Source organism: Anopheles nili, chromosome X, assembly GCF_943737925.1.
Source record: "Anopheles nili chromosome X, idAnoNiliSN_F5_01, whole genome shotgun sequence".
Taxonomy (NCBI): Eukaryota; Metazoa; Arthropoda; class Insecta; order Diptera; family Culicidae; genus Anopheles; species Anopheles nili.
The window spans coordinates 6544385-6567531 of record NC_071293.1 but is presented as its reverse complement, the minus strand read 5'-3'; the positions used below and the strand labels follow the sequence as shown (position 1 = coordinate 6567531).

Genomic DNA, 23147 nt, shown 5'->3' with positions numbered 1-23147 from the left:
AAAAGCTCTAATCGTAGAATTGAGTTAGCAATATTTCCGCCACAAAAATGTCCAACAAACTAAGATCAATTCGACCAAAAACACGCATGAGGCCTGACATAAATCATTGAAACAATTCGCAATAGTACTAAAAGTAGCAGCAAACATATCAAACGAGTAAGCCATTTCAATATCGCAAAACAAAAAGCATTAACTTTCAAGAAAAGTTTATCATACGACCTGTCAAGAAACAGCTAGCAAAAGTCCTCAACCGCATGGCCGGTCGCCTATTTTCCTTTTAATTTCTTTGGTTATCTTATGATAAGCAAATTCGTTTACTTCGAGGTCTCAAGTAATACAAAAAAGTTATTATAAAATACATATGGCTTTGGAGGGGCATACAATACCTATTCTCCCCTTTATAAACATGGATTTTGAAAAAAAGCTCAAAATTACAAATGTTGTCTAATTTTACCATCCTCCTTGGTGATAGCAAAGGAACTTCAGAGTTTTCCATCCACCATGTCCATGGTCACTTTTACAAGCCTTGTAAACTTGAACATGGTTTCTAAAAAAGGCCATAAAGCCGTAAAGTCGGTGGTATCGTAAGCAGCTTTGAAGTCTATCATGAGAAGGAAGAGATCTCCTCCATGATCTGCCGCAAGTCGAAAATCTGGTCAGCGGTTGATTTTTACGTTTGTGAATCTCAGCTGAGATAATTTTGTTTCGTTTCTTTTTATTACTTATCATCACACCTCGTACACATCTCTACAATACCCTTAAATATCCTCTCGTTTACAGTCTTCGACAGTTCGTGGCCTACGGATATTACAATCACTTTCCCACGCGGGCTCCTGCACCTGCGCCGCGTGTGTATGTGTGCGTCCCTGAAAAGTTTGTTGGTCTTTTTTTCTCTCTAATCTCCCAATGTCTGAAAATGTCCCCTCTGCGTGAATGGAAGAACCGCGAATGGGATTTGAAGGGATTTCTATTCTCTCGTACGCTTAACTCGTCCTTAAACGTCACACATCAACTCCCCTCTGCCTCACCTAGCCGGAAGGTAACGATTTAAAAGCAAAAGAACGCGAATGCAAAGAAAAATAACGACACGCTTATTCATTAAAACAAACTAAAATGGAAACAAGAGCATGGGGCTCTTGTGCGCGCGGTGTGGAGGCAGAGAGGTACGACGGCGGCAACAATAAAAAAAACATCAACAGCACCTCACCTCGATCGAAAACCCCCTATTTACAAATGACGGCAAGCGATCGCTACGAACTACCGGGCGTCTCCATCGGCTGCTAAACCCACGGCGTCCAGCCCTCGTACAGGACGGCCAGGTTGTCCGGGTCCATCGCCTCGTCAATCATATACGCAACCTGCTCGGCTACGCTACACCGACGAGCCGGATCCGGATCACGTCCTTCCAGCTTCATGCGGATGCGCCGCCACACGGAAACGGCGTACGCGTTCCGTTTCTGTTCCTTTTGCTCGCGTTGCTTTTGCTCCTCTGTCGAAAGAAAGAAAATGGTATTAGCATCTATTTGTCGTTGATCGGTTTGTTGATTTTTCACATACTTCCTTCGGCACCGGGCACATCAGAGCCAAGCGGAATCGATGAAGGTGACCCATCTGTACCACCGGTATCGATGTGTTCGTCAACTGGTGGCTCCTCACCATCACCAGCGCCATCTGTTGGCAACTCCTCGAACTGGAACAACTGCTCGAATACGTCGTGCAGCAGATCAAGCAATTCGTCCACCTTCTCGCTAACATCCACGGTTGTTTCGGTCGAAATTTTGCCAGCTCCCTCTTTCAGTGCCCGATAGGAATCCAGCAGCAGGTCCAGGAAGCGCCGATATCGGTGCAAATACTCCCGCAACATAGCCGATCCGTCGATGCGCAACTGAGTGCGTAAGAGCGACCGGATGTCCCCAGCGATGTCGTCGTGGGCACGCGTGAGGGCAAGCAAACGCCGCGTGGCAGCGTGAAGAGCCGCTTGAAGTGCTTCATCATCCTGCTCCAAGCGAGCGATCTTCGTCAGCAGCTGATCGGTCATGTCGTCGATGAGTGCACGCACGTTGCTGATCCACGTTTGATCGATCGAACCCTCCGGATCGAGCAGTTCGACGAGGGCTTCTTCCGTCGGTGAGACAAACGAGGCCCCACGCTGGCTGCAGCTGGCGAGCATCTTCTGCCAGCATTCGAGCAGCGTTTCAAACTCAGATGGAAGCGTTGCATCACTCGCGGGACGCGTTTGCTCGTATCGCAGCGTAGCCTTCGCGTGTCGCAGGACGAGGTTGAAAGCACGTGTCAGCCTTTGGCTGGCTGCTGTGTGCTGCATTGAGCCATGTTCGTACGTATCCGTTAGCTCGATTGTACAAAGTGGTGGATGGACAGCTGCTGACCAAGAAAGCCGGTTTCGGAGTGATTCTGCTCGGGTACTCGCCACGTCGTACATTGCCTGCAGTCGCGGTTGCAGTGACTCGAGCAGGTGGATCGTCTCACATAACTGCTGCCGTTGGCACTCGATTGGCGGTGGTTCTTCATCTGCTGAAAGTGAGGCATTCGCGAGCTCACGCAGGATCGTGGCCACCGCCAACGGGACCCGTCCAACCAAGCGCAACCGGATGAAACGTCTAATAAAGCACCGCAATGAGGCGGGATCTGAATCGTACGCCTGTCGAAGCTCAGCCAGCGCCTGCAGCTTTCCGGCCACTATAAGAGCTTCGACTAACTCGTCTATTATAGCCGCCACCGTGTCCGGATATGGGCCAAGCCAAACCTGTAAGTACCAGAAAGATGAATATGCAAGCTGAGAGTGGTAGAATAGATGTACATACGGTCAGAAACGCTGCTTGCTTTTCGAAAGGTGACGATGTGAGAGTTCCTTCCTGGTTCGACCATGGTGACGTCGATGTTAACAGCTGCTTGAAGGCTGTCTCCAACCTGTCAGGATGCAGCTTCCTAGCACCGTCCTCCATCCAGCTATCGATGAGCACGCGTGTCATCGCGTCAGCCGTTTTAAGCGTGTCATGTAGGGCATCATCCCACACATCATCAGCTGCGGCCTCAAGGACACTCTGCTCAACGCTCACCATCAGCCGCTCAAACTGGTTGTTCAGCAGGATCTCCTGTTCGCCGATAGATCGATGAGGCGTATCCTCATCAAGACCACCGCCTATAAGTGCAAGCGTCACTTCTTGGAACTGCTCCACCGCCGCGTAATCCGACGCAACTCGCAGGATGTTGGCAAGCGCTCGCTCGCCATCCTCCGACAAATTGATTGTGCATGCTTCCGCAAGCTGGCGCACCACCGCCGCCAATCGGTTCACCGGAATCGCAGGAGACACCTCGCATGTCACGGCGGTACGCTCTAGCTCGATCAATTCACGAACCAACTGCTCGATTTTGCCTGCAGGTGTATCTGGTACGTCTCGTGGGAGATTTACGTGACGGCGGCCCTGCTCCACGAGCTCTTGCTGTTCCTGTATGACCTGCTGAGCCGCAGCCAAGCTGGTGGATAAGTCTTGCTCATCACCGTCCGCTAGCCGCCGGTACCAGTCACTGTATCGTTGGAGAGGATGTTCGTGTTCCTCCTGTTGGTGACGACGATCGGCGAAGTAATGCACGAGCAGTTCTAGTACTCTCTGTGCCATAGGAACCGCCTGACGGTGGAGGGCGTTCAGTTTTTTGTGAGCACATACGTACTGCAAGTAGCCGGGTTCCAGGTTGGTGAAAAGCTCCAACAGCGAACGGAACGTTTGCTCATCCGGGTGCTGACCAATCAGGGTGAGCCCTTCGGTTAACTCTTTTTGCAGTCCCGCAAACCGATCCTGTTGCGCCAGACGCCGGCAGTCATTATAGTGAGCGAGCTGCTGCAGCAATCGATCTGCTTCACGTCCAAGCTGGTCCCGCTGATTAGCACACTCGTCCAAAAGCTGCGCGCGAAGGGTCAACCGATTTGCCAGACTCGCCAGCGGATGACTTCCGAACGCTGTGTCGAGGTATTCCGCTTCACCGATCAACTGCAGCTGTTGCGATAGGGACGACCGTAAGCGATCGGATTCGCGCAAGTCTTCCCGTACATCGCGGATATCTCGCAGCAGCTTCTGCATGCAGAGTAGGTGGTGTAGCAGTTCGTCGCGGTTCTGGAACCAATCGGCGCGACATTCGGCGAACCGTACCGCCAGGGTGTCGCGGGTTACCTCGCGGTCTAGCTGCTTCTTCGCGAGGCTGATGTAACGTGTGGCCACGCTGCCTGGTGCGTTGGAGGCGGCAGCAGCGGTAGATACCGTTATGTCGGTGGCCGTCATCGGAAGTCCGCTGCCGATCTCCTCACCGATCGCCCAATCGACAAGCGGATCGTACACGAACGCTTCTAGCAATGTCAGTAATGTTTCTCGTCCTTTCTTTAGGGATTTGAGCACGTGCTCGCACGCCAAGCGGAATGTACCCTGCAAATGGGAAGATAGAGTTAAGCAAAAAAAAAATGTATAAGCGAACTGAAGCAGGGTGGCTCTGATTGGAGCAGTAAAATTGTTAAGTTTTCGCTGAAAGGGCTGAAAGTTTCTCCAAACAATTTGAAGTTTGAAATTATTTGAAAATTGTAAATTTAAATAGCTCTTCCATCAGTGGACGTTGATCGTGATTTCAGGTGGATGATCGAATCGTTGTTTGAATGTTGTAGCGATTGATTGTAGCCGTTTGATAGTTTGATCGATGGCGATTGACTGGTCGAAGCAAATTGTCTTTGATTGTTTGATAGCAGAACATTTCTAGCAAAGAGCATACCTAAAGCGGTAGAACAATGAATAATACAGCACATGAGCGCATGCTTCCCTCCAAGAGAGGGCCAAAAGATCTTCACACATAAATCTGTTACATTATCGTACACCATTGCGACGCCATTGTAACGCACGTGTCGCGTCACAGTGTGGCCACACTTTTGCACTGAATTTACTCCTTCCCCCAAAAAAAGCGAGCCTTATCGAGCGTGGGTTGATATCAGTAAATTTAGTCACTTAATTGTTTCTTTACCGACCCTAGCACTCACGCACCTCCGCGGTTCATCGATTATTCGATTTAGAGCCACAGAGGGGGGTCTTTTCCTGTTCGACGATTGTGGGAATGCAAGAGCATAAAGATAAAGCGAAACGCACCAGCTGAAACATTCGCACGGATCTTATGGCTCTTGCTGATGATAAGCGCGAAAGGTTCCCGTCATCCCTGCTCGGGGTGTGCTGCTGACGATGCTGAGCAACCACGCGACAATATATGCTGATCGTGCTAAAGCTCGACAAAAAATGGTGACCCTTTGTGGAGGGGTACCATGCGGGGGATGAAACCGGAAGATGAAGAACCCTTTTGTGGTGAAGGCAACTAACAAACGGTGGTCTAGTGATCAAAAATGTTTGAACTTCTTAAAACCTTACCCAACCTAACCTTAAAATCTGTGGGGGAGTTTCCATCGCCCCAAAATCGCACGTGGAAGCTTAAAAACCCGCAAAACTCGTTACAGTGTAACAGGTGGGTGATTGGACGTGAAGTGTCCAACTATTTGAACATACAATGCATGCACATTCACACAAAACCAACAATGGGAACAAACACACATGGGAAGAGCAAACACAGCTGACGTTCGATCGAATAAACCTAACCTGCCTCGCGGAAGTCTTCAGTGAGTCTTCGCCCCCCAAAAACGAAAAAAAAGAAAAGAAAAAAGAACCCCCCTGGTCATTCGGCATGTACTTTTGAACCCTGCACGCCCTACAGCTCACCGGAGACCGGAGGTAGTTTAGTTTTTGCTCCCTTCCTTCGCAAAACGTGCCGCTAATGATCGAATCGATATGGGCACAAGAGAGCATGGGCATATGAAACAACAAAAAAAAACACAAAAAAAATCAAGGAGGCACCCTTCCACACGCACCGCCAAGAACAAACATAGATTACGCTATGGTCGAGAGTGACGCAAAGCCCGAACCCGGTTTGAAGTGATGAACCGCGCGAACCGGTTCCGTGGTTGGTGCTTCAGGCTCGTTCTGGCACATGGTGGTGCATGGAAAATTGGGCTTTGAAGTACCCTTTTCGGTGAAGAATGGCGGTGGTGGTCCATCACTTCAACTCCTCATATTGCCTCTCACTTTATCTCTCTTTCTCTCTCTCTCTCTCTCTCGTTCATAGTGGCTTTGAATAAATGGCCGACATCTTCATTGTCGTGTGTGGTTTTTTGTTCATCCTGTGACTATTTTTTTTCATCCTGTGGGTACTTCCCTCTCAAGGTGCTTGCGGGTTTTTTTTTGTGCCTAGCTCACTTAAACCACGTGTAGCTTGTCTGTTGATGGTCAAAAAACCAGATAACTCGTCGATCGCATTCCATCCTTCCTCCAACAAACGGAAGTTACAGCTTGAATTCGAGATTGGTGCGAGGGATGTTAATTAAAGGAAAAAAAATGCCCATGTTGCGATTTCCACCCAGGAGCCCCGATGAGCCACAAGGAAATGTATCCGTTTCCCCCGACCGGATAGTGTGCGTGCGTGTACGCGTGTGTGCGTAAAAAGTAAATAAACAAGAAGCACACGCAAACCCACACGCATAGCGCGGTTTCGCTACGCAAACGCGACATCGTCCGGAAAGGTTCGCGGCCACGGTGTTTGCCAACCGACGTCACCCATTCCAGTGCAGCTGTCTGTGAGCACTCTCTCATACACAGACACAGAGTGCGGATGAGTCCGCGACAGGATAGGCAACGCGACAGTAGCAGTTGGTCGGTATCACGCGACGGAACACGCACGCGGCGGGAATTTTCCCCATTTTCCGGACAACCGTTGAGGTCGTGAGTGTGGCTGTGTTGCTTCTTCCGGAAGAACCGGCATAGTATGGCATCACCGGAACCGGTAGCGCAAGTCAGTTGGCCGCTTCAAGCAAAAAACATCCACCCCCGGTGCAGGTGAATCACAATCAACACGTGCCCGATCAAATCCTCCCCGGGAGGACACGGATTATGGTGGTGGTCGGTGAGCTGCCCACCATTGCCCAGGCCGGGTTGGTGGCGTTCGCGGATCGTGTGAACGAAATCCACAAAGATCTCGTAATCTGGATCGCGATCGACGGTATCCTGATGGTGTGCATCTTTAGCGGTAACATCCTGACGATCATCGCCGTGTGGTACTACCGGCGGTTGCAGTGGCTGATCTCGAATCTGTTCGTACTGTCGCTCGCAATCTCGGACATCTTTGTGGGGTTAACGTTGCCGTATCATCTGGCGTTCTATATGGGTGTTGATCTGGGACGCCAGAAGCATCTCTGCCTGTTGCGGTTCTTCGTGCTGATCATCGCGTGCAGCGTGTCGATCTGGAACCTGATCGCGATCGCAGTTGATCGATATATAGCGATCTGCTATCCGTTACACTACGCCCGGTAGATGTTCCCAGGGGTCTCTTAAGGTCCCGCTCGCAACACCACACAAGCGCTGGCTAACAGCGGATCTTCTCCTTTGCAGAGTGATGACGAAAAGGACAGCCCTCACGATCCTTGGGTTCGGTTGGTGTCTCGCGATCGCGATCGCAACGATCCCGCTGATCTGGAACAAATGGGAAACGGCGCAGGAGTGCGAGTTTGATGAGCTACTGCACCCGTGGTACGTTGCCGGTGTCATCACACCTATCTTCTCCGTCGTGTGGTTGTGCCTGTTCGTGGTGTACTGGCGCATCTGGCGGGAGGCTTCGAAACACGCGAAACAATTGCGCGCACATGGGCGCGCTTCCGAGCGATCCTCCAGTGATTGGAAATCGGTTCAGGTGAGCTCCCCCAGTTGTGTTCTTGCCCAACATTTGAATCTGAGTTCTTCTCCGGTTCGTGTGCAGGTCGTGCTGCTCATTATGGGCTGCTTCACCTTCTGCTGGATCCCGTACTTCGTGGTCGTGTTGACGCAGATATTCGCGTTCGTCGAGAACAGCTCACCGACGTTGTACAAAGCCGCATTTTCCCTCGCGATGGCCAACTCCATGATGAATCCCATCATCTACGCGTGGAAAAACACACACTTCCGGCATGCGTTCAAGCAGCTGCTCACCTGCCACAAACCGGTTGTTCCGGTGCCGGTAACTGCGCCGGCCATACCCAGCAACACCGTCGTAGGGCCCGGCTCCGGTGCAGCTTCCTTCGAGATGGTAACCAAGGTTGAGCTGGATGGTGTTACCTCGGGTCCACTGCCGGTGGGCAATCTCACCAGCCACAGCAGTCTCGCTAGTGTGGCCGATCCTCCAACAACACCGGGTCGGTTTGAGTCCGTTGTCGTCATTTCGCAACTCGCCGGAAGTGGGGGCAATCATGGTGCTAACGGTGGAGAGCACATCCGACCGGCAAACACCACCATCCGGTTGTCACTGAGTAACGACGAGCTGCCTGCAATGGTGACCGGCACGAGGGAACCACCGGCGGGTTCGTCCGGTGGTGAAACACCCAGACTTAGTCCGGCACCTTCCACGCACATCATCGCTGGTAGCATTATCATCAACAACTTCAACCTGTACGATCAGGCACGAGTGGAGCGGTTGTTGAGGCGCGAATGGGCAACAACTAGCACACCCGGAAGTGCCGAAGGTACCGAAGTACCGAGCATCAACACCTCCGACACCCAGTTGGTATCTGCGACAAAGCTGTAACGCGTTCTGCCCCTTCAAATGGCGAAGTGTTTCGTTAGAGTGTCCTTATAGTTCCTAGGTCTAGTGCGTTAGTACTCGCGAGCAGAAGCGACCTACTACTCTTGCGAACTGCTGTTAGCTCTAAGAATCGTTCGGTATCGCAAATATAAATGTACCCCACAATGTGTTTATCCCTCCCACACACACACACACAAGCCCAAGAACATCCTTCGAATGTTGCGTCCGATAGCTTACCTCAATACCGGTAACACCCAGCGCTTCCTCTAGATTCGGTGTCATCCGGAAGGGCACCTTCTCGGGTACGCGCAGCGTCTTGCCCTTCTCGAAACACACGTTGTAGTCAATGTGCACGATCTCACCGGTGGCCAGCTTCACCAGCATGTTGTCGAGATGCCGATCACCGAGCCCAATGATGTACCCAATTACACTCATCACAGCCAGCGAGAGTGAGTAGCTACGGGTGACATGCCGCCAGCTGGATGTGGTCGCACTATGGCACCAAAGTTCCTTCGTCAGTAAATCCCGCGGTGTCTCCTGCTGCAGCTCAGCCAACACCTGCTTGAGAACCTCCAGTGGCCACTCGCGTCGGCTTGCATTCGCCTTAATGCCGTGGCTGTGCAGCAACGGTGTCAGCTTGCTGTAGAGTGAGAGAACAACCGTACCGGTGATGGAACAGTCGGAACATTCCCGCACGGTTATACTCACTTGTAAAACAGCTCGGAAGGACGTATCGCACCCTTCGACTCCTTGTTTTGGCTTGCCTCGCGCTGTAGCCACTTTTTGTACAGCGAAAAGATCGGTACAGTGTTATCCACCCACGTGATAAGCCCGGACCGGGGTCCTAGCGGGATAACCGAGTAATGCTCCGCACGATAATGCGTCACATTCCCATTACAGTCGATCGACTTCGTCATCATGAGGTTCGCGATCGAGAGGAACTGCATGATGCGCTCGTCAAGATGCAGATCCTCGAGACCCTTCGATAGGTACCCAAAACGGCGGCCATTGTTGCCACAAAACGTGAGCTTTTTCGGGCGCGTCTTGGTCGGCAGAATCTGGATGTTGTTGTCCACCGAACGGATCAGGACCGGTGCCTGGCCGGTGTGTGTCGTGTCGATGCCGGGCATCGCGATGGCGGTATGCGCCAACCGGAGGAGATTCGGGCTGACGTCGCTAAGCCGCAGGAAGAAGGAAAAGCGCTTCTGGCTGCGTTGCTGCAGCTGCGTGTAGAATGTCTTGAAACGGCTCCAACCATCAATCGGTCGATTGCAATCCGCCTGCTCGCGTAGCTTCGTGAGCATGTTCCGGATGAAGCGATGGTACCGTTCCTGAAAGTGCCGCTCATGGTTCGTTTCGGCGGGGCGTGACGTGATGCTGTGAAGTTGTTCGAGCACGAATAGCAGTGGCCGGAGCAGCAACCGGCGCTTTTCCGCCAACAGGGCACGCCTCGCTTCATTCATTTGCCCGGACGCGTGTAGTCGCCGATATTCCGCCTCAAACGCCGGTATCCGCTTGGTGTAGTCAGCATAAATCTGCTGCAGCGAAACAACCCACAGCTCTTCCCAAAGCAACGAAATGCGCCGCAACTCGTGTACGAGCGTCTGCACCTGCTTCACGGTGTCCGGAATCTCGCGTGACAGGATATCCAGCAGGGCGTTGAAACAGAACCCAAGCCCGGAAGTGTCACCACCGGCAGGTTGTTCACCTTCATCGAGCCGGTTCGACACCTCGTCGACGCCATCCCGGATCACGTCCACAACGGTGAGCTGACCGGGTTCTTCCTGTACGGAGCCGACGACGGCCGGGAAGATGATTAAATGTGGTGCATCCTTCGCCACCCGGCACAGCAACTCCGAAACGCGCCTTCGAACGTACGGTTCGTGGTGGGCGAGTCGTGCGAACAGCTGTGGAGTGATTACACGCCACGGTTCACTCGGGGTCGACTCCAAGCCCTCCTCAAGGACCTCTTTTAAGCCAAGGGCGTGTTTCACGATCAATCGTAGCAGTCGCAAGGTGACGGTCACGGAACGAGCTCGCTCACTGTCTACTCCGTCGGTGGGTGTCGTGGACGTGTCCGTACTTCTACCGGAAGATAGCTGCAGGAACCGGAAATAAGCGGCTGCTGCTGACTCGTAATAGCCGTACACAGCCCGGTGATTATTTCGCCAAATGTCGATGATGGCGTGCAGTCGTTCCGGAGCTACAACACCCTCGAGTCCCGGCACTGCCCGGTGCAACGCATCGAGCAGCCCAATCGAACCGATCGTCGCGGAACTATCCAGATCAAGTTCCTCCTCGTCATCATCCACGTGGCGCGTGTCTTGCGCATCCGGTTCCGGCACGATTCGGCCCGGTTCGTGTTCATTCAGTATCGCCACGATACGTTCGCAATCCGCCAGCGACACACCCGGTTCGGTTAAAATGGCTGCCACTTGATCGACGCTGATCCTGGCACTCGAACCATCTCCCGAGGCACTATTCTCCACGATGCGTCGACCCCAGCGGTACAACCAGGAACCCAATGCGAACCAGGCCTTCGCAAGATCCGGACTTCGGTTGACAGAGCCCTGCAGTAGCGTGCCGATTAACCGATCGCACGGTCCAAGGATACCGGTGTGTGCCTTCCCGACCGGTTTCACGTTAATCGCCGGCAATAGTCCTTCGAGCCGTCGCACACTGCTCAACTCCGTGGCCGGTTGTTCACCGATCTCGCCCATTCCGGTCAACCAATCGGCGATGGTTAGCATAAAGCGTGCTGCCCGTTCCGTCAGCTTACCCGTCGTCCGGTTCCAGCTCGGTGTGAGCTCCATATCGTGCGCTTGATCCTGCTGCCGCAGCAACACGCCATCGATGGTGGATGTGGCGCAGGCGGCAAAATTGATGGCCTCCAGGCGCTTGCCCGGTTGACAGTACAACCACTTGCAGTGTTCGTACACGGCACGGGACAGATTTTCGTCCCAAAGCGCACCATCCGGTGGGTGGTCACGCATGAGCGCCGTGGCCACCTGTTCGAGGGAGAGCCGTTGCTGGCCGGCAAGCTCCGCGTGGTCGCGAGATAACCTCGTGGCGAGCTGCGATTTGTGGTAGTACTTTTCCAGTTCGCGCCGGCAGAGGGCATAGTTTTTCTCCTTCCGCCCGATCGACACCAGATCGAGCCGCAGATCGATGTTTTGCTGCTCACCATCATACCCACTGGCACCGGTGTCGGCCAGTAGGAACTCCGACCAGGCCAGCAATCGTATGAGCGTTAGCGTACCGTAGAACTTCTCCACATTGAGCGAACCAACACCGGCACCGCTGACGGTGGCACCATCCGACACCCGGACACGTTGGGCGATCTTGTACAGGATGTGGTTCGTGATGGTGAGCTGGAACAGGTACTCCCGGCAGCGCGTTAGAAGGCATTCCTGCAAATAGCACTGAACCAGCTCGGTGCTGGCGTCGATTAATCGCTCGCGTTGTTCGATCTGCTCCAGCAGGATGATGCCGGAAATGCTGTTCTCGACGGCGCAGATCATCTTGTGGCAGGAGAAGTCATTCGGGATGTTGTTCCCAACGTCCAGCAGCTCCCACTGGGCGATGTCGATCACGCTAACATCGCGCGTTTCCTCGTACCGCAGGATCGAGCTGATTTGGGCCGCAGTCACCGTGATCAGCGGGATTGTGGCCCGGGGTGTATCACTCGCTTCCTCCGCGAGCAGAAACTCATGTAGCTGCAGGTAGTCACCGGTGAAGAGCAACGAGAGCACCGTCTGATCGACGATAAATTCACGAATGTGTCGATCCATCTTCCCCTCGGTGGTCGTGTCGGCGAGGATGCTCCGAAAGCCATCAGCCGCCGTTTCCCGGTGTCCGGCGGCTTCTTCCGCTGCCATCCGTATCCAGGTGTACTTCCGCCCGGTTAACCGCTTGCTCCACACGTACACCCCGTACAGGGCGTCCGATTCCCAGTTACGCAGTAGCGCCCACACGAGCGACATCAGCATGTGCTCGAAGATGAGATCGTTCGTTTTGCCGGCAGCGACGAGCTCCCGGAGGACCGCTTCCGAGTAGCGGATTGCCATCTCCGGTTCCATGCAGTGTAGCGCGACCAGATCGACCGCGGTGCGGATGCGCGTGAACCATTCCGCGCACGTTGATTGGTTCACGCGGAAGAACGTCCGGGCGGGTTTGTCCAGCACCGGGAGCGCGTAGGCCGTACCCTCGGCGGCGTTGTAGATCGATTTTTCGAGCGCCTCCAGAAACCCGAGCAGGATGCGAGCGTGCCGTTGGTTCGCGATTGAGGTGCGGATGTCCCGAACGGGAAACCGGTCGTTTAGTGCCAGGATACGGGCGCACTGCTTCACGATCGACTCGATGCGCAGGAACGTGCTCTGGGGCTTCCCGAATGGTGTGCGAAGTTTGTGGGTAACGCAAAGCTGAGCCGCTTCCCACTGTGCCCACGGGATGAGGCAGCGTAGGTCACGCAGGGCCATCTCACCGTACCGTGATGGGCGGTTAAACGAGCGGGTTAGCAGCTCGTGCAGGTACCCACCAGCGTACGCACCTTCTTCCCGCCCGAACGCAATCCGGTTGAGTAACGCGCGCAAATCCGCCATACGCAGTGTGGCCGACGATTGCTGCACGGTGAAGGTGGCCGCAGCACCGCCTCCACCCTGGTACAGCCCGTTCTTCAGCTCACCAATCTGCTCCCACCGGTGCCGGTTTAGTCCCGTAAACTCGTTCACCTGTCGCAAGGAATGGCGTAACGGTAGCTTTGACAGCAGCACGGTGTAACGAGTGCGTAACGCATCGTAAACCGAGCACAGGTGCACACAGCACGCCTCCGCGATGGCCTGATATGAGACCGGGTTTAATGTGGGATACTGGCAGGCAACATCCAGACAATCGGCACACCGCAAACCGACCGATTCGCTCTCACTGCCGGTTTCTACCGCGACCGAGCAGACGTTCACCAGCAGCCGGTTGAAGTCGTCACAGTCCCGCAACACGTCGTGATATTGTGCCGTTTGTGTGACGATCGCGTGGCACCAATCGAGCAGTAACAGCAGCACCCGCTGGTCTCGGGAAGGCTCATATCTAAAAACACGCCCGGGTTCGATCCAGTGCCCCAGGATGGTGCCGAGGAACCGCACCTCAAGCCCAAAGTGATCCGCGGTAGGACTTTCAGGTTGCTCGCTGGGTACGGTAGGTTGGTTCTCCTCAGAAATCGCAAGTCGCCGGAACCGGTCAACCATGGTGTAGGATTTTGGCTGCAACAAAGCACTCGACGATACGAAATGGTTGTTTGCGCAACAGTGAGAGTACGCGGTTAGCAGCACCGCATATCGCAGATGAGCGTGGATACGCTGGCCCCACAGTTTGCCATCATCCGAAGCAAGCCGCTCTAGCAGCACGTGCAGCACCGGTTGATCCTTAAGCGTCCAGGTTATGAAGATGGAATTACGCGCCATTGCCAGCGGTGAGAGTATGAGCAGGTTAAACTGGATGCGGTACTGCAAGCGTCGGAAACCGGGCAGTGTACCACGAGGACCTGCCGCACGAAGACGTCCAAGTGCGTCCTCCATGTCGGTGAGGACCTTCCGATAGGCGGTCTGCAGCACATCGACGCTTTTGAGCGTTAAAATTCGATGGTACAGGAGTAGAAGCGCTTGTCGGACGGATTGGCTTTGCCTGAAGCGGGCTTCAAAGAATGGACCGGTGTCGAAAAGGAGCGGCAGTAAAGCGAGTGCTCGATGTTGCTGCAGTTCCGGACGGTCGATACCGATTAGGTGCAGCAATAGGTGTAGTAGTGCACCAAATTGGGCGTCACTGTAGCTTTCGCTGTAGCGCACGAGCTGCCCGATTAGTCGAAGGATTTCATCCTCCGTGAGAGGCGTCATGGGTGGTGAGGATAGCAGCAATTTCAGCATGATGAACTCACAGATGGCCGATATCGCGAGCCCATACGGGGGCACTTCAAGCAGCTGCAACACGATCGCAGTGATTGTGGCACCACAACGATCGAATCGCTCCATTTCGTCCGTGATGAACACCAGCCGTCCCAGGTTGTCGGACACCAGCATGGTGTCGGTGGTGTCTTCGGTACTGACGTTCGGGTTGTGCATGCATTTTAGCACGCTATTGAAGGCGGTCAGTAACGAACCGAGGTACCGGTTCGCATCCAGCCGCTGCTGGTAATCGTCACAATAATCGAAATCTTTGCACAACCTATCGATGTCCTCGCTGAACTGCTCAAGGAGATTAAACGTGACACTACGCTGATCGTACCAGTGCATCTGGAACGCCAGCAACACCCGGGCGCAGTGTAGCTTCACCTCCGTCGGTTGTGTCGTTTCAAGTTGCCACCCGACCACGATGTCGACGATGTCGCTGAAATGTGACGAGAATGCTTCGGCGTACGCGTCCGACTGCTCCACCATGATTTCCGTCACCAGCACGAACACGTCCAAGTTGTCGGTTTTCTCGAGAATTTGCTGCAGCAACCCGACCAGCCAGTCGGCGACGGGTTCCAGCTGGCGACCGGTCCGGTCCAGAACGATGGCGTGCCGTAGGGCGATAAGTGACGAGCGCCGGATGCGCTTTTGGTTCAGGTAGCGAGACGTCCAGCCCTGCAGGGCGGACGCGTCAGGCGAACCGCATACCAGCACGTGCAGCATCATGCCGAACAGTTCCGCCACACGGTCGTGGCACTCGCGCAGTCCACCGTCGAGGACGGACGTGACCGTGGTCGCGAGGATTTCGAACGATTTGCGCACGTACGAGGCGTTTGCCGGATCGAGCAGGACCACCTCCAACCGGTTGCACACGTTCAGGAAGACGCGCACATTCGACTCTCCCGTCAGCCGTCGCAGCAGCTGCGATATGCGCATGTCCTCGGGCAGGTTTGCTAGCTCGTGAGGAGGTGTGGCCCTTTCGTCGCTACCGGCACGACCTGCTTCCGGGGTGCTTGCCAGCTTTCGCGCTTTATCCCGCCGTTGGGCAGCTGCCTGCGCCCGCGTGCTTTGGTAGCGCTTGCCCCCGATGGCAGTTGGGCAGTCTGAACCCATGAACCACGAGTCTTGCTGGTCCGATGGTACATGATCGGTTTCATCGTCGGCATTCGCTTTGGGTTGCTGCAATGCGAAACATGGCTTGTGGTTAGATTAAGCTTTCAGGGAGGATTTTTGATGTTTTTTTGCTGCTGCCGCTGACGCTTCCTTACCCTTTGCTGTTCGGTTGGTTTCTTTTTTCCACGCCGCGGCTGCTTCTTCGCAGCACACTGTTGTGCTGATTTTGCGTATCCTTTTCCACCCATGATTCACACTGCGTCATGTCTGCCCGTGCGGTTCGAGTTTAGGTACATAAGATTCACGAATCTGAAAGAATGTGAGTCTTGCTTACATTAAGACGGTGACATGGAAGACCCAAACGCATGTTAGGTAAAACACGATTAGTTACAACGGATCAGTTATCCGTCGCGGTTCGAATTTGAAAACGTTGCAAACCAGCGTGGGATAAAACATTGCGTGTTAATAGACAAGTTGTATTCAAAAATTCAATCCATGCAGATCGATTTCAACTATTGCAGATCGATTTTCATGCACTATTTTGGCTTACCTCGGTATTGCGCTCAATGCGCTTGGATTTGTTATGTCAAGATTTGGCGCACGGCTAAGAACGAAGATGCCCGTGCTTTTAGCGATGACAACTCCGGTCACCACGCAACCGAGCTGCAGCGGTGTTACTGTAATCCTGCGCACGATTGATTGAAGAGGTCCACCCAGGTACTAACGCTAGATTTTAAGACAACACAAATTATTAATTCACCCGTTTTCTACTCGTTAGCCGCTAGCTATTGCTGTTTCGATTCATTTAATAAACGAAATGCATCGAGATAAACGCTGCGTGCTCTTGACGTTTTATTCGCTGTCACCCATGTAAAACACGACATGTCAAAACAGATAGCAATGCGGTGCGTACAAGGAAATTTAATAGCTTTATTTAGCTTAATACAATGTGAAACACTCAAACTGATATCATATGCAAACTAGTAACTTACTTTTAGAATGCTACTAAAAGCAATCTTTCGATTAGCGCAACTCTAACACCGACAACATTTGACATTTTCTACATAACAACAAAACAAATGTACACCTTCACCGAGAGCATTGTATTATCGGATATCACGTTTGACAGCTGAGAGAGAGAGAGAGAGACAAACAATCTCTTCCTAACATTCCTTCTCTTCCTAACTTTGGCGAAGAAACGACATCAAATTGCCTCAACATAACTATGAAAAAAAACCCACTTTCCAAGTTGAAAGCTACGCAGTTTTTCGGGTTGCGGCTAGAACAAAACTCGGCTTGCTTTCGAGACGAAAATTAACTCGCAATACAGACGTCCTCGGGGATAAAGATCCTTAGGAGCTTTGTAAAAAAATTACCAAAATAAAATAGCTTTACGCGAGCTCATTTCTCTGGCCAATGCAGGTTCATTATTCGCTGCATTCATTATTCATGTTGTTGTTGTGTACCTACTCATACAACAAATGCTCCCGATTCGTCAGACATTGAGCTTATTACATGGACTAGATAGTTGAAGTTTTCCTCGTGCTCATCCTCGTATTAGTATGCTTTCATGAAATACTGATTGATTTTAGTAGCATATCTACCATCATCGTCAATAGACAAACGAATGGTTCTTTACCCTAATCGTTGCTGATATCTCTATCGGATGTATCCTACACTGATTTATGATGATATGGTTTATTGATATTGGGTATGTCCAGTTTGAGCGTATGGGAAATTTTATATACGTGCTCATTTGTGAACCTTGTGACGTTGTATTTTACGAAGAAATTGTATATTTCCGTGCTTGTATACTGTATTTCGAACATCATACGTGTCATTCAGTAGAAAATTTATCTGAATATTGAGATTTTCTTCATAACTCGACGGACCAAAAACCAGATCACACAGCTGATCGTTTCAAAACAGAGAGTTCCAGCGCGCGTTCAAATAAGAGATAGAGTGAACGCCGTGCGACACTCAATAGCACCGGACGGTGAGTGAGCTCACTTTTTGGTGAAGTAGAGAAGAGGCAGTGAGTGGAAGCGAGAGCAAAGAGTGAAACGATAGGTTTGACGATGAATTTTTGACGGTTGTGGAAGAGAGGGGTGGCGAGAAGTAGAGTGACAGTAGTCATGAAGGCTGATGAGTGACTGGGGAATATAAAACAGACAGTAGAGCGAGTGAGATCGCAACATTATACCCGTAAATTTCTCGTTGGGTTTTGTTCACTTTGGTTGAATGTAGCTGTTGTTGCCAAAACTGGTATAATGAAATCAGAACTAACAAAGAAACATTTACGGACATGAGGAAGATTTGAATGTTCGTTTTTAAAAATATCTTTCAACCCTTGGGAATATAAATAATTTACAATAAACGATTTAAACTGTAGTGTAAAAAAAGTCATGCATAATAAAACAAAATCATCAGGTAATAAAAGACCCTATGAACTGTTAATGATTTTGAACATAGGGTGCTGACAACCTCTTGATTTACAGCTATGACGTCAAAACAGAATAACGCCGCGCTAGCTTGGGCATAGATTTTTTGTCGATTGCTTGGCGGGCATTTAGTTGTGTAAATTGTATTTTTGTATTAAAAAGTTGATGGGAGTTTGTGTTGTAAATTTGTTCATTGTAATTGATAGATTGAACTTTACAGAAAAAATTACAGATAAAGTTCTTCTATATAATTAAATTGTTCATCATAGTATGCCCTGATCGGTTTTTGTTCTGGCAGTGTAGTGTTTGCTGTTTTTGTGTTTTTGTGTTTTGGTTGATGCAATCACTTTACTATGGCTTTACATTTTCGTTAATTGTCTTTACGAAAATCATTTGCGTTGAACCATTACACTATTTACTGTTTCAAATTTTGATTTTTTGTCGGAGTTACATTTCTGATTCAAAGAGCAAACATTTTTCCATTGAACGTTTTGTATAATTTGTGCACATACGTACGGAGTGATTAATTCCAAGCGGCAAAATGCACATAAAACAGGTAAGAAATTCAAGAGCTTTCAAGAATTCAAGAAAAATTACATAAAAGCACTGTTCAATGTTTCCATTTCAGGTTATTATTCAGGGATTTAAAAGCTATCGAGAACAGACGGTTGTAGAACCGTTTGATAAACGACATAACGTCGTTGTCGGACGCAACGGGTCTGGTAAAAGCAATTTCTTCTATGGTAAGTTAAGTAATGATTGATTTCTTCTATGAGTGAAGAGTAACCAAAACGGCCTGAGCACCGATCGTTGTATGTATTGATATTTTATTGTTCCGGTAGCGATACAATTTGTACTTAGTGATGAATTCACGCACCTTCGGCCTGAACAGAGACAGGCTCTACTGCATGAGGGAACAGGCCCTCGAGCTATGTCTGCTTACGTAGAAATAATCTTTGATAATTCCGACAATCGCGTCCCGGTAAGTACAGATTTGCTCATAGTCACAATGAAATCAAACTTTACTATTAAAATGCCATTACTTTCTTACAACAGATTGACAAAGAAGAGATTTTCTTGCGCCGTGTTATTGGCGCCAAAAAAGATCAGTATTTTCTAAACAAGAAGGTGGTACCACGCTCGGAGGTGGTCAACCTGCTCGAATCGGCGGGATTCTCCAACTCCAACCCGTACTACATCGTGAAGCAGGGTAAGATCAATCAAATGGCAACGGCTCCCGATTCCCATCGTCTGAAGCTGTTGCGGGAAGTCGCCGGAACACGCGTTTATGATGAGCGTAAAGAGGAATCCATGAATCTGCTGCGCGAAAGTGAGGGCAAGCTGGAAAAGATATCCGAGTACCTGCGGACAATCGAGGACCGATTAAAGACCCTGGAAGAGGAGAAAGAAGAGCTATCGGAGTATCAGAAGTGGGACAAAGCTCGCCGAACGCTAGAGTATGTCATCTATGAAACGGAACTGAAGGACACGCGGAAGCAGCTAGAAGATTTGGATGTGATGCGTAAGTCATCGGGTGACAAGCAGAAGCTGCTTACTCAAGACATTCAGAAAGCGCAGGAACGGCTGAAAAACGCCCAAAAGGCTCTGAAGGATGCGAAAAAGGATGTTGTGACGGCAAAGGACGAAAAGTCGGTGTTAGCTACCGAGCACCAGCAACTGCTACGCGAGAAAACGAAGTTGGATTTAACGATTTCAGATTTGTCCGACGAGGTGCAAGGTGACAATAAGTCGAAAGAGCGAGCTGAGCAGGAGTTGAACCGCCTAAAGGTTACAATCGCGGAAAAGGAGAAGGAGCTGGAACAGGTGCGCCCGCGGTACGAGGCAATGCGACGGAAAGAAGAGGAGTGTTCTCGCGAGCTAAATCTTAAGGAGCAAAAACGTAAAGAGTTGTACGCTAAGCAAGGTCGCGGCTCACAATTCTCGTCGAAAGAAGAACGCGACAAGTGGATCCAGGGAGAGCTGAAATCGCTCAACAAGCAAATCAAGGACAAGATCTCGCACCAGAACAAGCTGCAGGACGACCTGAAGAAGGACATCTCCAAACAAAGTGAGCTAGAGAAAAAGATTCAAGATCACACCGAATCTTTCGAGCAGCTACGTGTGCAGATAGATGAGCATAATAAGAACTTTTACGAGCTGAAGAAAAAGAAGGATCACTTCCAGAGCATCCGCAATGATATTTGGAAAAAAGAAACCGCCGTGACTCAGACGTTGTCGGGGTACAAGGAGGAACTCGCCAAGACGGACCAAGCGCTGCGTTCGATGGCCGGTAAGCCGATCCTGAACGGGCGCGACGCGGTACGCAAAGTCCTGGAGACCTTCCAGCAACGGGGCCGTGAGTTTGCGGACATCGCGAACGCATACTACGGGCCAGTGATCGAGAACTTCAATTGCGACAAGTCAATCTACACCGCAGTCGAAGTGACGGCCGGCAACCGGTTATTCCATCACATCGTCGAGTCGGACCGAGTTGGCACGCAAATCCTGAAGGAAATGAACAACCAGAAGTTGCCGGGCGACGTCACGTTCATGCCGCTTAACCGCTTGCAGGTGAAAATTCACGACTACCCCGAGGATCCTGACTCGATCCCGATGATATCGAAGCTCAAGTACGAGGAGCGGTACGATAAAGCGTTACGCTACATTTTCGGTAAGACGCTCATCTGCCGTAACCTGGAGCGGGCGACCGAGCTGGCGAAGAGTACCGGTCTCGATTGTGTCACGCTCGAGGGTGACCAGGTGTCCTCGAAGGGGTCGCTTACCGGTGGTTATTTCAATACGTCCCGGTCGCGGCTCGAAATGCAGAAGAAACGCTCCGAGTATCTGCAGCTGATCCAGGACCACGAGAAGGAGCTGTCCGACTTCCGGGGCGAGCTTAAGCAAACCGAAGCCAGTATCAACTCAATCGTGTCCGAAATGCAAAAGACTGAGACGAAGCAGGGCAAGTCGAAGGATGCATTCGAGAAGATTCAGGCTGACATCCGGTTGATGAAGGACGAGTTGTCGCGCATCGATCGTTTCCGCAGTCCGAAGGAGCGCTCGCTTGCGCAGTGTAAGGCGAATTTAGAGGCAATGAACAGCACAAAGGAGGGCCTCGAGAACGAACTGCATCAGGAGCTGATGTCGCAGTTGTCAGTGCAGGATCAGCACGAAGTCGACTCGCTCAACGATGAGATCCGGCGATTGAATCAAGAGAACAAGGAGGCGTTCACGTCCCGTATGAGCCTCGAAGTAACGAAAAACAAATTGGAAAATTTGCTGACGAACAATTTGTTCCGACGTAAGGACGAGCTGGTGCAGGCGCTACAGGAAATTTCCGTCGAGGATCGCAAACGCCAGCTGAACAATTGCCGGAATGAGGTTGTGTCGACTGAGAAGCGCATTCGCAAGGTGTTGACCGACACAGAGGATGTTGATCGGAAGTATGTACTATTTACAAGCTGTTGAAGAGAAACGTATTCTTCATTTGTTGTTCTATCGATTAAATTTAGACTAAACGAAGCGATGAAGCTCCAGAAGACCTTGCAGAAGGACCTCGAGACCTGGGTGCAGAAGGAGAAAGAAGCGCAAGAGAAGCTGGAGGAAGATGGTAAGCGTATGGAAAAGTGGGCTACAAAGGAAAATATGTTGCACCAAAAGATCGATGAGTGCACGGAGAAGATTGCCGGACTTGGTGCGCTGCCTAACGTGGACACGAACTACCAAAAGATGTCCCTCAAAGTGGTATGTTAGCCTCATAATGTTGCATAGTGCCGTTTCGCATTTATTTTTTGTTATTTATTTCCATGTTCCCTGTCGATGTAGCTTTTCAAAGAGCTTGAAAAGGCCAACCAGCACCTAAAGAAGTACAACCACGTGAATAAAAAAGCTCTGGACCAATTTCTGAGCTTCTCGGAGCAGAAAGAAAAATTGTACAAGCGCAAAGCGGAGCTAGACATCGGCAAAGATAAGATCTGCGAGCTGATGCAGCTACTCGAGGCACGCAAGGTCGAGGCGATTCAGTTCACCTTCCGCCAGGTGGCGGCTAATTTCTCTGAAGTTTTCAAAAAGCTAGTGCCCCAAGGCAACGGGCACCTAATCCTGCGCACCACGACTGATGCCGAGGGCAACGACATGGAACGAGAGGTGGAGACATCGGACGAGTTCACCGGGATCGGCATCCGGGTTTCGTTCACTCAGCTGGACGCGGAGATGCGTGAAATGAACCAGCTATCCGGTGGTCAGAAATCGCTCGTCGCACTGGCACTCATCTTTGCGATTCAGAAGTGCGATCCGGCTCCGTTCTATCTCTTCGACGAGATTGATCAAGCGCTTGACGCCCAGCACCGGAGCGCAGTGGCCGATATGATCCACGAGCTAAGTGACCGGGCCCAGTTTATCACCACCACATTCCGACCGGAGCTGATGGAAAAGGCGCACAAATTCTACGGTGTGCGCTTCCGCAACAAGGTTAGTCACGTTGACTGCGTTACGAAGGACATTGCTCGGGACTTTGTGGACGACGACACTACCCACGGCTAGACTGTTTTGCTCTCTTTTTGCTTTGTTTTCTTTTATTTTTATATTCCTTTTTACCGCGAAAACTCGCTGACTTTCTATGATTTTAATTTCCAGCACACCATTAATTCGAATGCAACCTGTAGTCCGTAGCTAGTATGCTGTTTTTTGGTCCATCGGTTACATTTTGTTAACCGTACACCGTATTAGGAAGTTAACTAGCCGAAAGCGTTGGTTTCGAATTTAAATCTCGACTTAACCTCCCGTACACAGAAGTGGAACTAACAATCTTTCTGGCTTCGTGAAATTTCAAGTCAAAGAGGCTCTCATCAAGAAGGCTGGCCGAATTCCGGAATCCGGATGGTGTTAACTAGTTAGCTAGTTAACTAGTTTGCATAAATGTCGTCCTCATGTAAACCACCTGCCGAATCAATGAGGACACACAGAACTATTAACTAAACCTTACGGAATCTAAAATTCCACGAATCATTAG

General features: G+C 51.1%; 3 protein-coding genes across 3 annotated transcripts; 2 read left to right on the top strand and 1 right to left on the bottom strand.

Annotated features, from left to right (window-relative positions):
• Nucleotides 1–682: 682 nt before the first annotated feature.
• LOC128728642 (serine/threonine-protein kinase Smg1) lies at nt 683–15943 on the bottom strand. The gene is made up of 6 exons (XM_053822273.1): nt 15851–15943; nt 9352–15761; nt 8881–9283; nt 2823–4436; nt 1558–2764; nt 683–1489 (listed from the first exon to the last, which is right to left on the bottom strand). Exons 1-6 carry the CDS (start codon nt 15941–15943, stop codon nt 1281–1283), a joined length of 9936 nt encoding a protein of 3311 aa, XP_053678248.1. The 3' UTR covers nt 683–1280.
• LOC128729203 (adenosine receptor A2b) lies at nt 6984–8646 on the top strand. The gene is made up of 3 exons (XM_053822860.1): nt 6984–7399; nt 7482–7779; nt 7846–8646. The coding sequence occupies exons 1-3, from the start codon at nt 6984–6986 to the stop codon at nt 8644–8646; spliced, it is 1515 nt and encodes a 504-aa protein (XP_053678835.1).
• A 2734-nt stretch (nt 15944–18677) lies between the features above and the next one.
• On the top strand, nt 18678–22909 carry LOC128728785 (structural maintenance of chromosomes protein 3). The gene is made up of 6 exons (XM_053822431.1): nt 18678–18692; nt 18765–18879; nt 18979–19118; nt 19193–21579; nt 21649–21880; nt 21962–22909. Exons 1-6 carry the CDS (start codon nt 18678–18680, stop codon nt 22676–22678), a joined length of 3606 nt encoding a protein of 1201 aa, XP_053678406.1. The 3' UTR covers nt 22679–22909.
• Nucleotides 22910–23147: the final 238 nt, after the last annotated feature.

What these genes read in the sequence shown, in the direction of transcription:
- LOC128729203 (XM_053822860.1), top strand. Translation starts at nt 6,984, where the DNA reads ATGGTGGTGGTCGGTGAGCTGCCCACCATTGCCCAGGCCGGGTTGGTG. An exon ending in TATCCGTTACACTACGCCCG is followed by an intron (nt 7,400 to 7,481) that starts GTAGATGTTCCC and finishes TCTCCTTTGCAG; the next exon opens with AGTGATGACGAAAAGGACAG. An exon ending in GTGATTGGAAATCGGTTCAG is followed by an intron (nt 7,780 to 7,845) that starts GTGAGCTCCCCC and finishes GTTCGTGTGCAG; the next exon opens with GTCGTGCTGCTCATTATGGG.
- LOC128728642 (XM_053822273.1), bottom strand. Translation starts at nt 15,943, where the DNA reads ATGGGTGGAAAAGGATACGCAAAATCAGCACAACAGTGTGCTGCGAAG. An exon ending in CCTTCCGAGCTGTTTTACAA is followed by an intron (nt 9,284 to 9,351) that starts GTGAGTATAACC and finishes CTCACTCTACAG; the next exon opens with CAAGCTGACACCGTTGCTGC. An exon ending in TGTGCCCGGTGCCGAAGGAA is followed by an intron (nt 1,490 to 1,557) that starts GTATGTGAAAAA and finishes TTCTTTCGACAG; the next exon opens with AGGAGCAAAAGCAACGCGAG.
- LOC128728785 (XM_053822431.1), top strand. An exon ending in TAAAAGCAATTTCTTCTATG is followed by an intron (nt 18,880 to 18,978) that starts GTAAGTTAAGTA and finishes TTGTTCCGGTAG; the next exon opens with CGATACAATTTGTACTTAGT. An exon ending in AAAAGATGTCCCTCAAAGTG is followed by an intron (nt 21,881 to 21,961) that starts GTATGTTAGCCT and finishes CTGTCGATGTAG; the next exon opens with CTTTTCAAAGAGCTTGAAAA.